The sequence below is a fragment of the Microchirus variegatus genome (genome assembly GCF_963457635.1).
Source record: "Microchirus variegatus genome assembly, chromosome: 20".
In the NCBI taxonomy this organism is placed as follows: Eukaryota; Metazoa; Chordata; class Actinopteri; order Pleuronectiformes; family Soleidae; genus Microchirus; species Microchirus variegatus.
Genome location: NC_139821.1, coordinates 7,751,529 through 7,766,206, shown reverse-complemented (window position 1 = coordinate 7,766,206; position 14,678 = coordinate 7,751,529). Strand labels below are relative to the sequence as shown.

At 41.7% G+C, this 14,678-nt stretch overlaps 1 protein-coding gene across 1 annotated transcript in view; it reads right to left on the bottom strand.

The window, feature by feature from the left end:
- The window catches only part of plxna4 (plexin A4), a gene marked incomplete at both ends in the record, with an annotated part of 167,428 nt that overhangs the window by 73,645 nt on the left and 79,105 nt on the right, over positions 1-14,678 (bottom strand). Inside the window, one exon of the mRNA XM_083907285.1 lies at positions 967-1,095. Within this exon, the coding sequence (XP_083763411.1) occupies positions 967-1,095 (129 nt within the window). The remainder of the gene's footprint in view (positions 1-966; positions 1,096-14,678) is intronic.

The window sequence follows — 14,678 nt, the reverse complement described above, 5'->3', positions numbered from 1 at the left end:
TTGAGTAGAAAAGACGCACGTGGCATCATGTTTACATGACTCTGTGTTTTTTTTTTTTTGTTTTTTTTTTGTTTTTTTAAATAAGCTTGTCAAAGACAAACAAAAATTTCTTATATTTCTTACTGCAAGTTTTTGGGGTGCTGAGTTTCAAGCACATTTTGAGGGTTAGGTGTTAAAGGGTTAAATGTGCAGTGTGTAAATGATGGTGTTTATTTTGTTGTTGTTGATGTTATTATTCCCCCTCTGTTGGGTTAATTATAACGTTATTTGTATCCCGTGTCAGTCAAGCAATACTATCAGAGCTGACTGAGGGAGTGTTTGTGTATGACCGACTTGATTACAGTCATCTCGCTTCATTACCTTAACGTTGCTGTTGCCTCCGTCTATTTCATAACATAAAACAAATCACTTCCTGTGTGCAGCACGAGATCTCTCTCTCTCTGTTTGTTTGTTTATTATAAAGTGAATAACACACCGAGTCTGCGGATCGTGTTTGTGTGTACATTTTTGTGGGAAATGTGTGTGCGCGCGCTTTGGTCTTTCCATGGAGCTATTTTAGCGAGGGGCTCGTCTCTGATAGAGATGTTCACAGTGTCTCTGTGTCAGTGTCCATTACACAGAGTGCTGCTATTTCGCGCCACATTCCATGTCATCAAAGGCACTAAGAGAGATGGTGTGTTATGTGTGAACGTGTCTGTGTGCAGACACACACACACACACGCTCACACACAAGTGGACTAAGACCACTCTCCTCTCTCCCTATAATTCAGCACATTTATTCACTCCAGTTCTGCCCAGTCTCTTTCTATAAAAAAGACACAGTCCATCTAATCCTCTCCTCTCCTGCAGCCGGGCTGTCATGACATCCTCAACACTTTACCAAAGGTTATTGTACACACTGACATAAGAAAATGATAAATGTTATTGCCAATGATACTGAGTTGTACATTTGTGTGCGCGTCTGACCTGGGTCTCCGACATGACATAGAGGTAATGATAGTCCGAGGAGAAAGCCATGTCTCTGAGGATGGGTCCACTGTCCACCGCCTGCACCGTCTCATACTGCAGAGCGCGAGAGGAGCCGTCGACTCGGATCTGGAAAAACATGAACAAATAAGAATTAGGATGATGTCTTTTTTTAGTTTTTTAACTTCATTAAATGCAAGACTGCACAACAAATGCTTCTTTGTAGACAATGCATTTGTAGTGTGGGCAAGGACAGTTTCCAACACCCCTAACACTTTCTCTCTTCACTATTTTCCATTAAAATGTTTTGATTTCATTCATTCGCCCGTTTCTGTGCAAGCTAAATTAATTGTATGTGCTTGAAAAGGTTGAAGATGCAACATCTACAACAAAATAAGAAAGAATAACAAGGACTTGGCAATGGAACATAGTGTGCAATTAGGAGGCGAGGTATCATTAAAAAAGGCACTTTTAAACCTTATTGTTCAGCCAAATTGCCCATCTACCACTCGCTGCCTTTGGATTTTTCCGTATGTCATGGCTTTGAGTGCTGTACGTGAGAAGCTCATATTTCTCCATCACAGCTTCAGCCGTTCAAAAGTGATTATGGTAATTAGGCATCTGGGCAAGGAGTGTGGTCTATAGGCCATAGGTGTGTTTACTCAGCAGAAAGTGGACGGAATTGGCCCCAACACACTTGGTGGTACGATAGAATTGTTCTGGATTGCGCCTGAACATCTGCTTGCATTGTCTCTTGCTACCTCACACACACACACAGATACGGGTTGTAATTTCCTAGAAACACTCAGGTCTAACACAGATCTACCAGAGCAACTCTCAGCACCCTGTAGATTACATCCTTGCATATTACTGTACATTCACGAATACACACAGAGAGAGGCCTGTGTGGGCTTGTGAACTGGTATAAAGCCAGTCTTGTTAAAGTTGTGATGACTCTTGGTAGTTCTTTGTGCTCTTCAGCACTTCAGGGTTAAGACACAAATGGGAGATAATTGGACAGGAAGCAGATGGTCGAGCAGACAGGTGAGCCACTTCATGATTAATTATCATACACCGATGACAATATACGCTCTGTGTTCTCTCCGTCAGCATATCATTAAAAAATACCTATCTACCGGCCCACCTCCAAGTACATTCTCTTTAAAGGTCAAGAAGTCTTCATTGTTCTTTGTAGATAAGAGCTTTGATTAGATGTTGCTGCTGCCGTTGAAGACAGAACCTGTCGTCTTTGACAAGTTGGAGAAAAATGTATGTTATTTCAATTGTTCCTTGTATCCGTTGTTGTTGTGACAAGATCCAAGCCGTCAAATTAAATTTAAAAAAAAAAAAGGTTGCAAAGTTGCATTCTAACCGTCAATGCTGTGTTTTTCCATCACAATTTAAATGCAGCTAAGTCACTTCAACCTTCACTTGATTCTGCATCATGGCCGAAACCAAAAGACTCAACTTCCCCTACTATGTGCCAACTTTTCTTTGTCTTTACTCAGACAATCAACTATTGTATGATAGAAAAAAAGAAACCCAAGTACACCGAGTGCAGTTTAAGTACTGCCCAACTCCTTCTGCTTCTACTGATATTCCATTTCACAACATGACATTTTCTTTAAGCAGGCACCGTCTTTCACCTTTGTTGTACCTTACTCTCCCTTCCCCCTTTGTTTCTCACTCATTCTTCCTTTCTAGCTTTGCCTCCTGCTTGGCTTGTGTAGTGATCTTGATCTCAAAGAACATTGGGTTCTGTGTATCAAAGCCTCACACACTTTCACTGGGAACTATTGTATGCACTAGGGGCAGCTGCAAAGAACAGGAACAGAAGGCACATAGGAGACAGAGTAAGAGGAGAGGGGAGGCAGGAAGAAAGAAACTTCAATTCACACCAGGGCCAGATTCAGCAGGTGGGGTTATCTAATCAGCCCCAATCGTGTGAGTTAATTTGAGGCACTGTGCATGTGTGCAAAACACATAGCGTGTCTGTGTACATGCACGTATGTAAAGATGTGTATCGGCTTACACCCACTGCAGATGAGAGAAGTGTGGAGTCAATTGCCGAGCAGAGTTAAAGGGCAGAGACAGTCTATGGCAGTAGCTGAATATAGAGTTTTTATTGTGTTGGGACGGATCCACGGTCACCAGGGAGCAGAGGGGCTTCAAGGGGAAGCTCCTGTATATTATCCTACGATCTGACCACCAACAAAACAAATGGGCCACCAGGGAACATGCGGCATGTCCGCGAGCATTCGACGCATGCTGGTGCAGTCACACTGGGATAGGAGAGGAACACACGAGGGAGGAAGACTGATTTCAATCAAAGGCCAGTGAGAGTTGTAAAATAATTGGCACATACAAAGCATTGAATGGTTATTTTATACAATGTTTTTGTTGTGATAAGCGCTCAGGGTCACCCCAGGCTTATAAGTTTTAAAACAGGTACAAAAGAGTTTCTCTAATACATATTAGAAGAAGAATACAACAAAGTGTAAATGTACTGTATTCAATCTAATCCTGAACATGAGCACATGAGCAATAATCTTAATTTCCCTTAAAGACAAAGTTAATTATTCTGATTTGGCATGAAATGAATAATCCTTGTTTCATTACATCATCATGTTCATTTTTGGCAACCGCATTTATTATTATTAAGTAATTTTTTCCATCAGCTGAAAATCATTAAGACAGCTACAGTTGTGCGAGCCAATATTATCTGATTCCTTTTCAACAATAATAAAGTGGATTAGCTGCTCTATGCTAAATGGATTACAATGCTAATCTCTGCTATCACATTAGCGACGCACAATCTGACTGCCAGACACACTTCACTCTGCCAGTGAGAAGTGGAAAGGTGAAAGATACATTAGGCCTACACATAAATGAATACATAAATGTGTAGGCCTAGGCACAGGAACACACACACACACACACACACACACACACACAAGCAGACTGGGCGGACTGACTCATATGGTAATGAGGGATACTGAGAGACAGTGGGGAGAGAGTTGCTACTTTTGACTCACACTTGCTCAGCTCTATAAAATGTCTGTTTTTCTCTGTGTGTACGGAAGGACGTGTGCTTTTATGGAACAGCATCCACAAAAAAACATCACACAAACATCCCAGTCCACCATAAAGCAGTCACCCTTCATAAACTGTATCCACCCAGTGGCCATTAGGGATAACTGCAACCATTACTGTCACTGAATATAGACAGTGCCGTCTGCAGTAAAAGCAGTGTGTATGCACCTCCAGTGTGAATGCTTTGCAGACACAACAATGCTGGGCAAATAAAACATTTATGGAACCATTTCAAACCCACTCAGGAGGCACCCATCAGAGGCTAACTACACTTAGATACCTGCCATTAAAGTATGACATAATGCAGGTGCATTGTTGATATCGCATAAATAATTACAACCGTGGATGCATTTGCAAAAGACAGCTGCAGTATAGCAGTGCAGAGAGAGAAAAGAAATAACATAGGCAGATGGCATTTTATTCTTTATATCTGTCAATGAAAAATAATGTGCTCAAAGTGATTGTCTGTCTCTCCTTCTCTCCATGGGACTAACAGCTAGCAGGTGCGATGCAGACACAGAAACCATTCTGGTGTGAAAACAACAGGACTGTCGTCTCTCAGTTTCACAGCAAAAGTAAAAGGGAAAGCACTTCCTCTGACTTGGCTTGGAATCCAATTTGAGGCAGGTAAAAATGAAATAAAAGGGGAGAGATTTACCTCAATAGCCCTGTAATATGCCCTTTCACAGATATAAAGTAATATAAAACCTATGTTTAAACTGTTTGTCTTGTGTTGCACAAAAAAATCAATAGGATGTATGCTGCAAAGGTACAGAAATGTATCAGGTGACAAACAATACCAGACAAATTATTCTATCAAGCTATTATTATGTCAAAACATGGATTGGTTGTTTTGTCGGTGGTTAATTCCAAAAGACATCTTGCATCGCTTTGGTCAATAATGTTGTTGGCCCCTCTGGAACCTTCTTTCAGTGAAAATCGTCCTTTGAAATTGAATATGTCTGCTTACACATCTGAGCGCTGATATTGATTTTGGATAATCTCAGTCAACTGCTGTGCCATTATGCAAAAAAAAAAAAAAAAAAAAAAACTACTTTACATTAGGCACGAGATTGATCGTGCACATTTTAGGAGGAGTCTAGCCGATCCCCCGGGGACGCAGAATACTGCCGTAGTACTGTCAGTGCAAATTATGGTGAGGGCTGACTGCAGAATATCCACAGCAACCAGTGTGAACAACACTCCAGAGGTTGGACTACATGATGTTTTGGTCTGTTGTGGTGTTAATCACATGGTATAAAACAATTTATTTATACCATGTGTCCTATAGGAATGTCGAGGTCATGCCTCAATGTGTGCACCCTAAAGAGTGACTGTGTCAAAATCCTCCAATTATTTCTGTCTTTTTCCTACGGTGGCATAAATTGTAGGGTGGCATCATGAAGGCTGGTCACACAGAGCTGCAGTCTGTCTTGCATGGCACACATACAGCAACGCCCTGTTGGGGAACACACGCCATGACCAACAGGCTGCGGGTGGAAGCCAGAATAAGCTGCTGACTAAAGTATCACATATGCTCCGGCACGGGTCATGCAACCGCAGTGAGGTGAGAATGTCACCCAAAGTCATGCAGCACGCTGGCTAATGTGAAAATCGCCATCGTTTTGGTGTGAGGAAATTCCACCATTCTTCAGAAAAACCCAAAGTCAGTGCCAGAATGTTTTTTTTTTTTATACAGTCATTAGGGTCATTAATCTTTGGCTGCTGGATATCCACATGACTCAGAGTCATGCACGGGGAAATATTATGGGCCTGCTTCCAAAAATGTCACAAAAGACAATACTTATGAGGGTAATAATTTGACTTTTACAGTATTATTAGTAGCATTGACTCCAATTAATTTAATTTGACCTACCATACTTACCACAGCAGCGCATGAAATTAACTTCATAAAAGGGATGAATAATAATGTTTTAAGTGGGTGTTAATAATATTTAATGTGTTAAAATAAAGGGAGGATTTTCCGGGTGTTGAAAAACTGTTAACATTACTGTTCCCTACTGGACTTCATTATGGCGGTAGCATAATATGCACAGACGCCCTCCCGGGAGCTCCTCTTAAAACCCTTGGGTCCGAAGCCTCTTCAGTATTATCTCTAAGAATCGTTTCTTTTTTAACACCAACAGTGCCAAATGCCACTGTAACTCAACCTGCCACACTTCAGGTCAGGTTTCAACCTTCTTTGTCAAAGCACAGTAGAGTGTTAGGTGTTCACCAGGCAAAAAAAGAACATGGACTAAGAGTCTACAAAGAATGACAACCAGACAAGAGACAAGCGAGAGGACACAGTCACTGTGATAGCGATGGGGAAGGGGGAGAAAAAAATAACCAGCGTATCATCGGCACATAATGGCAGTGTGTCTCTTCTCGCGTTCTATTCATACTAACAGCAATACAATAGAAGCTGTCTGATTGCACAAACCTGTCCAGCTCACTGAAACATATGGGAGACAGAGAGAAAAAAACCAGGAGGAACAAGGATAGGAGGTGGACTGGATCCATCTCCGAGTGTCAATCAATGATGGAACAAACCCTCTACTTCCACATTCAGCATTCTCAACATGTAGCCTGAGGCAGGATGGACTGTTGCAAGACTATAGATGATTTGACATTAATCTAAGCATATTAACAAGCATGTGGCTTCACATTAGTGTGAAATGTTGGTGCCAGGTTCTGTAGCATTGCTTTGGCAAAGAATCGTTTAATTTTCTATTCGTTGGCATCTGTGTACCAGGGGACATTCAAAGGGTTAGGTTACATTACATTTGATAAGAAGGTGAGACAGACTAGTAGACCTTCTACATTGAGTCCTCTTTATTGAGGAGAATGAGTGGGGAAAAAAAACAACAACCACAGAGTGGAACTTGTATTAATTTTGCACTTAGCTTCACTATCCTCTGTTTTATGTTTGTGATTATGCATACCTGCTACACAGCAGGATTTTAATGAATCCCCTCTGCGCCTGCACTGTGCAGGGTGGAGGTGCTTTGTGGGTGCATATCAGGGAAAATGTCATGTTAGCAAAAGGGCCAATCCAGTCAAGGGACCCTTTGCCCCCCTTGTAACTTGGGTACGTTTGAAATCTAGCCCTGTGGAATGGGTCACCTTCTTCAAGAACATGACATGTCACCACGTTAGAAGACGTTTTCTGGAGACTACTCAACCTGCCATCATGAAAGAAGCCATTGTCAGTTGTTATTATAGTAATACGGTAATTTGTGTCCTTGGATTTGGTTAATCTGGGCAATTTCTTTTAACCCTTCATTTGTATTGTGCCCATAGATAATCCCCACTTAACCTTCCTCCTCTAGATGAACAAGAATTGGGATTGGGGTTGGATTACCAGGCTAGAGCAGCATCGACAGAAAGTTACGAAAGAGAGAGACGTGAGTATAATGAAAAAGAAAATAGAAAGTTTTATGAGTGAGCACGTGTATCTGCACTTAGTTCTGTATTAGTGACACTCCAATCTCTGCTACCACACATCTGGGATTTGACAACGCAGCAGACAGTGCCGCAGGGGGACCCCTGGTTCGGTGACTGACCGCCGTGGCATTAAAGGTGTGGTATCGGTTAGCCTGCAGGTCCGTGGAAGCTACTAATCTAACCTTCTCCACCTGCTGAGAGATAGGCAGGTAAAAAGCCTATGTAGAGAGTGAAAAAAGAGGGATAAGAATGTTATTGTGAGGGATGTTGATGTTGGACGTGAAAGGGGACAAGTGTCTGGAGGCTTCCCAACTCATTCCTCCACCCGATCTCCTCTCCCCCATGGCTTCCAAGGGTGAGTGGCAGGTCTCCCTGCTATCATTGCCTGTACTGTTGAGATGCCTTTGAGCACCGTGACCAGGCAGGGGGCTCACAGCTCAGCCTTCATCACTCATTTCCCTCTTCTGCTCTTGCTCTTTTCCACTGCTCTCTCTCTCTCGCAGACACACTGTCTATACATCCTTCTTGCTCCATCTCAATTTGTACATTGTGAGCTAGTCTCAAAAGACCTGGAGGACCATGGTCAGCTCAGTCTTGACATGTGTGACCTCTACTCTCAGACTCTAGTGTGCTTCTGCTTCCACACTATTTAAGAAAACATCTCTCTCTTAGTTGCAGATACTGCTGTATGTGTGTTGTTTTTCTCAGCACTGACAGCAGGGGTGGTAGTGTTTTCACTTTGTGAAAGAGGTAAACTGGGTCTTGAGGAAAAAACCTGCTGCAGTAGGAAATGCAACAGAGTCGATTTACATCGCAGGTGTGTATATGTCAAGATTTTGTCTCTGTGATAGCATTTCAACTGCAAAGGATTGCAGTCACATGACTTACAGGTATTAATTAAACCGATGGTGAAGTTCAAAGATGGATGTGGTGTGTATCGTGAGTGCTGAGCAACATTGTTTTTAGGTAGTGTAATCGCTCCGACATCAAGCGAGTGAGATAACGTACACAAACGTATTCAATGTACCCAGTGGGAACCAAGGATGTCTTACTCGTTTCAGGGCAATAGTCACTTTCTTATTTCTTATTCATCAACCACTCCATCTCCCATCACTCAAGCTTTTTTCTCTCAGTTGCCTCTTTCTCTCATCGTCTCACTTCATTTCTTTATCATTTGATTTCTCGGTTTTGCCATTTTTCGCCTTGCAATATGTGTTATATATCCCCGGTATGCAGGGACATAGCTCTCTCTTTCTATAAACACACACACACACACACATATCTTTTTTATTCTTTCCTTTTCTCATTCAGCTTCTCTTTCACTATCTTGTTTGAATTGCAGCGGGGTGTTGAAGGTGACAGGTAGAGATATCCTGACAGACCTCATTTAGAGCAGACAAATAACTGGCCTGGTTGAGGGAAAAACCCATACGCTCATTTCTCTTTCAATCACTCCCTCTCTACCGTTGTGTTATTTCTTACCCCTTTATTCTGCGGTGATAATAGTGGCTGCTCCCACTAACGCTGCTGCAGCAGCTCCTGGCTAAGGTATGAAGATGAGAAGCCCACAGAGGCAATAGTATAATTTGACCACCCATCACTACCTTTGTCTCTATTAGTGGCAGTTCTACAAAGTTGTGTGCTGCTCCCCATTATATTTTTTTTGACCAAAGGCCAGAGCTAAAAGGCTTTGGGAGCCATTAATGAAGTCATCATGCTCCCTGCACCACTCTTTTCCACCCTTTGGTGAGTAGTGAAAGCACCAAAATCAGACTATTGGGCAGAATTGGGATTCTGCCTTTTTTTGAGCAGTTTAACAAACTCAGAACAATCCCATTCACTCAGAGAAGTGAAGCTGGCAGACTGCTCAATAGTAATAATACAAACCCACTGAGTGTAGTCTTACTGAGAATAATCCTGTGTGTGAGACTGTGCACTAACACTGGCAGCCCACAAAATAACTGCAGTACAAACAGGACTTATGGCAAAGCAAGTGTTAGCTCATCTTAATGTTGGAGAAACAAACATAAGAAGCAGGAGGGTTGAGGAGGACGACAAGAAAACTTGTTAATCTTTCCTCCAGTAAGTTAAATACAGCTTAAAAATCAATCTATTGTCCCCTTTTCTAAAGCATTCAAATAGCACATTTGATTGTAAATGTCAATTACACTCTGTTCATCGCTTTCTTCTTTTTCTTCTAATTGTTGTTTTTTTCACTCCTGTTTCGTGACCAGAACAAATTCCTCACATTTATATCTGGAAATAAACCAGATTCTGATATTTGCATCTTCCTCTAATTAATGACCACCAATTAAAGTCTCTCTATTTATTCCAACAACACGTTCTTTCCTCCCACGACTGACACATAGCCTTCAGGTAATCAGACGAAGCTCTATGTGCAGAAGCTTGTGTATTAACTTTAAAGAAAAGATGATTTAATTGCACATCAATCAGCCAAAAAAAACATCCAGCTACCTTGATGGTTGCTTATAAATGTATCCAACCTCTGAAGATAATTAGCAGAGGATGAGTACAGAATCTGTCTTTTCAGCAAAAGAATTACTGACCTATGATAACCTCAGGTAACGATCCATAAGATAATAAAAATGTTAGATCAAGCTTACACAGAGCAGGTACCGTATCGCTCTCTTCAGGAACATCAAATGCATATGAGCTCTTTAGATAATTGTCTGGTGACGGACTTTGATCAACGCTCCCCAGGTCACTTCACAAACACCACCATCCCCGTGACCTTTAGCCCTCTCCAGGTTAGAGTTGCATTTCATAGAAACTGAGTGAACTCAACAGGCTTCTCTTCATTGGTCCATACTCTGCTTCAACACATGTCAGTCAGCAGCCTGTCCACGCAGGGTGGTGGAGATGAGCCCAGGGTCCCAGAGGAGATGTCTCTATCTGATAATGACCTAGTGACATGCTCAGATCAACTTCAGTCAAGGTGAGGCCATGACTTTGAAAACTGTTTAGTTCCTCTGTAGCAGACTTTGTTTTTTCGGTGGCTATCAATCTCGTCCTCTTCCCTGCTTATCAGCCAGCCCTCCTCTCACTGGTCAATACTCATTTTCAACTTGTTTATCGGGTCAAACAGCACTTCATTGACTTCAAGAGTGTTTTTGGTTTACTGCAGGAGAGATAAGTCCAAAGCTAGACTGTAATAATAAGTCATTCTTTCCACAAATGTGGTAAAAAAAAAAAAAAAGTGTGGAAAAGAGCAACATATGAGGGAAGAAACTAGTGTGTGTGTCTATCCAGGTGTGTGAATAATAGATGTGGAGCTGAAAGCCAGACGCTGTCTTGTGAGCAGACATCACCTTGGATCCTGTTACCACACACTGCCATCAGTGGCACACTCTTGCACACACACGTCTAGAGCTCAAGCATTAATAAACATCTGCACTCAGTCCAACATGAGGGGGACAAAAAATTAATAATGCTCATTGAGTGTGTTGAAAACAAAAGCTTGGGCTCGTGGCAAGGCAATACATCCGGTTTAAGGAATCACATTCTGAAGAACTTTCAGTTCAGAAACCGCAGCTACGTACGGTAGCAACAGTTAAACCTAAAACAAGACAATAGCTCTAGATTACTGGCTGAAGATCACACATATTCATGAATTCATGAATCACCAATTGCCCTAGCTTTTTTTGCAGATTTATGTGTGTGTGTCTATGTGTGTGTGTGTGTGTGCAGGTGTGAATAATGGTGTGTACAGGAGGCATTCATTGCCTACCCTTCAGTTTTATGGTGTGGTGATTTATGAGGTTCCTACCAACATTTCTAATTAAATAGGGAAACACCTCAGAACCAATTCCTCAGAGATAAGCAGGTGTTTTTTTATGTGTTCTCTCCCTGTATTGTCTGTGCAAGTGTGTTGTTGTAGCTAGTATATGCACGTGTCTGTATAGTCCCTGGTTTGCAGCCCTAAGGGCACTTGCTTTTTTTCCTTTCTCATCTCTTCTCTTTGCCTTTATTCCCTTATTAAACAGACCACAACACTCCCCCCTCCCCCTCCTAATATACCTGTTTTCCCACTGAAGTGAAAAATTGTGTTGCTGACATAGTAAAGGGACAGAGAGAGGGAGACAAAGAGAGAGTGAGAAAAAAGGGGGGGGGGGGGATGAAGGAGGACAAGGAGAGCGAGGAATAACACCGCATTAAACCCTTGAGGCATGTGTTGATTCACCAACTGCTATAATAAAGGAAATCATTGAGGGAAAGAAGGTGAGACTGAGAAAGTGCAAAACGACTAAAGGTCAGTGTCCACTGAAAATGGTTTTTGGATGCGTTACATAGACCTTGTGTGGAAAGGGACAAAATAGAAAACTGGTTCATTTAATGGGTTGAATTTCTGCTGCCTGCAGGAGCCATTTTTATATTGTTTACTGTGACTTTGTGGATTAAACCTACAGTGTCTTGTTTAAAAAGTACCTGTACTTTGCTATATACAGTAAGTATTACTTGGAGAGGATAGATGGAAGAATAGAAATACTCTAACTACGTACTACATTCCAAACAAAGAGGCCAGTTCCAAAAAGTCACTTGTATTTTCTATTTTTTCCATCAAAAAAGCCACCAGAGGCGAACACATTAATCACAACACGGCACAATTATGTCCGGCACGCTGGAATTGTATCATTAAAGGTACAGCTTGAGTTTAACTTTAATATAGCAGCAAGGTTTCCCTGGTCTGTCAGAAGTAGTGTGGATTGGGGGGGGGGGGCAGAAAAAAAATCACAATGATGCATTAGTCTGACTGACACTTATTACTGCTTTTTAAATTGCTTTGAGTTTGAAATATATGCTGAATAATTGATTCCTTTCATTTTGCTTTCATGTCAGAGAACGAAGAAAAGGACACTATGGGGTCATGAAATCAATAACTACTACCACTACTACTACTACTACTACTATGCAGAACGTATCTTGCATCAAAGAAGACACAGATTACGCTCGCTCTACAGGAGGTTTTCTCTTAAAGTAGCGCTTATTTATCAAGGGAACACATTAGTGTTTTATGTCCGTGCATAACACCGGAGCACAGAAGCGATGTTTGGTGCACGGTTATGGAGTCAGATAAATTCACCCCAAGGAAACGCAAGCATGTTAAACTGAAAACAACACCTTCACTATACTGTAGACTTTTCCCACCACATTTAAAGTTTATTAAGAACTTGAATGTGCTGATATAGAAGTCAGTATCTGACAACCACTGTTATCTTAAATTTCCTTATTTGCCCCGTCTCCTCCTCATCCCGTCCATCCTTCACCTCAGTCCCATTATCAACATTATCTATGTTATCTCCCCCCCTTTCTTTCTACCTGTCCCTCCGTTAACAATGTGACACATTAAAGTAAGACGAGCTAAGAGGCAAACTGAGTGCCCTTGTCAGAACAGAGCAGGGCTGAATGACGGAGTAAAAGAGACCATGAGGGGAGATTGGGAGGAACTATAAAACAGATCACCTGCAGAATGTCAGAAAGACATGAGCGTAAGCTGCATTAAAACTTGAAGACAGATCAAAGTTAATTCTTTCTTAGGGAGAGACAGAGCAGGCGAGGAGGAAGAGTCTAAGAGGATATGTGTTGAATGGGGCCTGTCGGCTCGTGTTGTGCCGAAAATCCTCTTATACCTCAAAATTTCAATTAGGTGGGGAAGCCTTTCTGTGCGGCGCGCTTCTCTTATTCCGCGCAGGAAGTACAAGGTGCATGAGGTGGGATTTGTCACAGCAGCGACAGGGCTGCTCCACCTACATTAAGATTCAAAGAAGACACAAACACACACACAAACATAAAACGAGCACTCCGCCTTACAACTGCCAAAGGCATTTCAAGTGACAACAGTGCTATGTGCGATGCTACTTCAGTGCTCACTGAACACAGTTGCAATTGAGTTTGTTCTAGTGGAGAGGATCTGAAATTTGAACTCCAAAAAGGTCTGTATTGCATTACACTTGTTACATGTGTATGACAGCTACAATTGCCAGTCTTTTTAAAATGGCATGCCTTGCAGTAATTGCCAAATGTAGAAGACTCCCTGAGAGTCACACACAACCAGGAAAATAAACACAATATCCAGTTCTAACTCACTCTAATTGTATTTAAATAAAAAGGGAAATTACACGTGTGAATATCTATGAATGTAATTTAAACCAGTTTACTTTTAAGTAGCCGGAACACTTTAGAGGCATGAAGGAGCTGATTCGATGGCATTGATAATTGGGAATGAAAACAATTCAAGTTGATTAGTTAAAAGTTTTAGTGTTGATCATCATTTAAAAGCTCAACTCTAAATGCAACAATCTTAAGATGCTAAGAGACCTTGTGTGCTTCCACAAAATCTTTGAAGATCGTTCAAGGTAGGAAGAGTGTGTGAATGTGGATTAAAGTGGAGGATAAGCTATGTTACTGCTATTCTCCATAGGAGTTGTATGTAATTAAACATTGTTGGACAGGGAAAGTACAACTACAGCAAGTACATTACAATGTGTGCACTGGTTTTATGCTACATTTACCCTAGAGGATGCATCTAAATATCTTGTCACACTTGTTTACCACATGATTTTGTGTACATTCCCACTTCCAAGGAAGTTTAGATCACACCTCCTCTTCACAACATCCTCTCTCAGTCCAACAAACATTTTTACCCATAGTTTTACCTAACCATGTTACTGATATTTATAACCTACATAGCCCTTGTGTCCACAAGCCCTCTCACTCACCGTTACCCCTTTTCTTCTGTCTTCCAAACCCCTCTATTCCTTTCCCCCCCCCCAAAAAAACTCAATCCTGTCATTCTCTTGTTCTCACCCTTTCCCACCTCACCCAATTCCCTGCTTCCCAGCTGGCTTTCATCTTGCCCAGGTTAGATTACAGCAAAGCACTGCCTGTCTGCTGGCATTCCTGAAAGCTTTTCATCTCTGCTCCAATTCATCTGGGGAGACAGAGTGAGCAAGGCAGGAAAAGGGGGTGAAAGAAAGACCGAAAGAAAAAGAGGAATTCAGAGGATGTTAGTAAAAAAAAAGAAAAAAAGAGAGAGACAGAGGAAGAAAGGCAGAAAATGGGAAAAAGAAAGGCTGTGTTGTTGTGCTTAGGTTTTAAGAGCCTTCAGTTAACCTGTACTGGAAACTGCACAATGGGCTGATGGGAAATTTCCC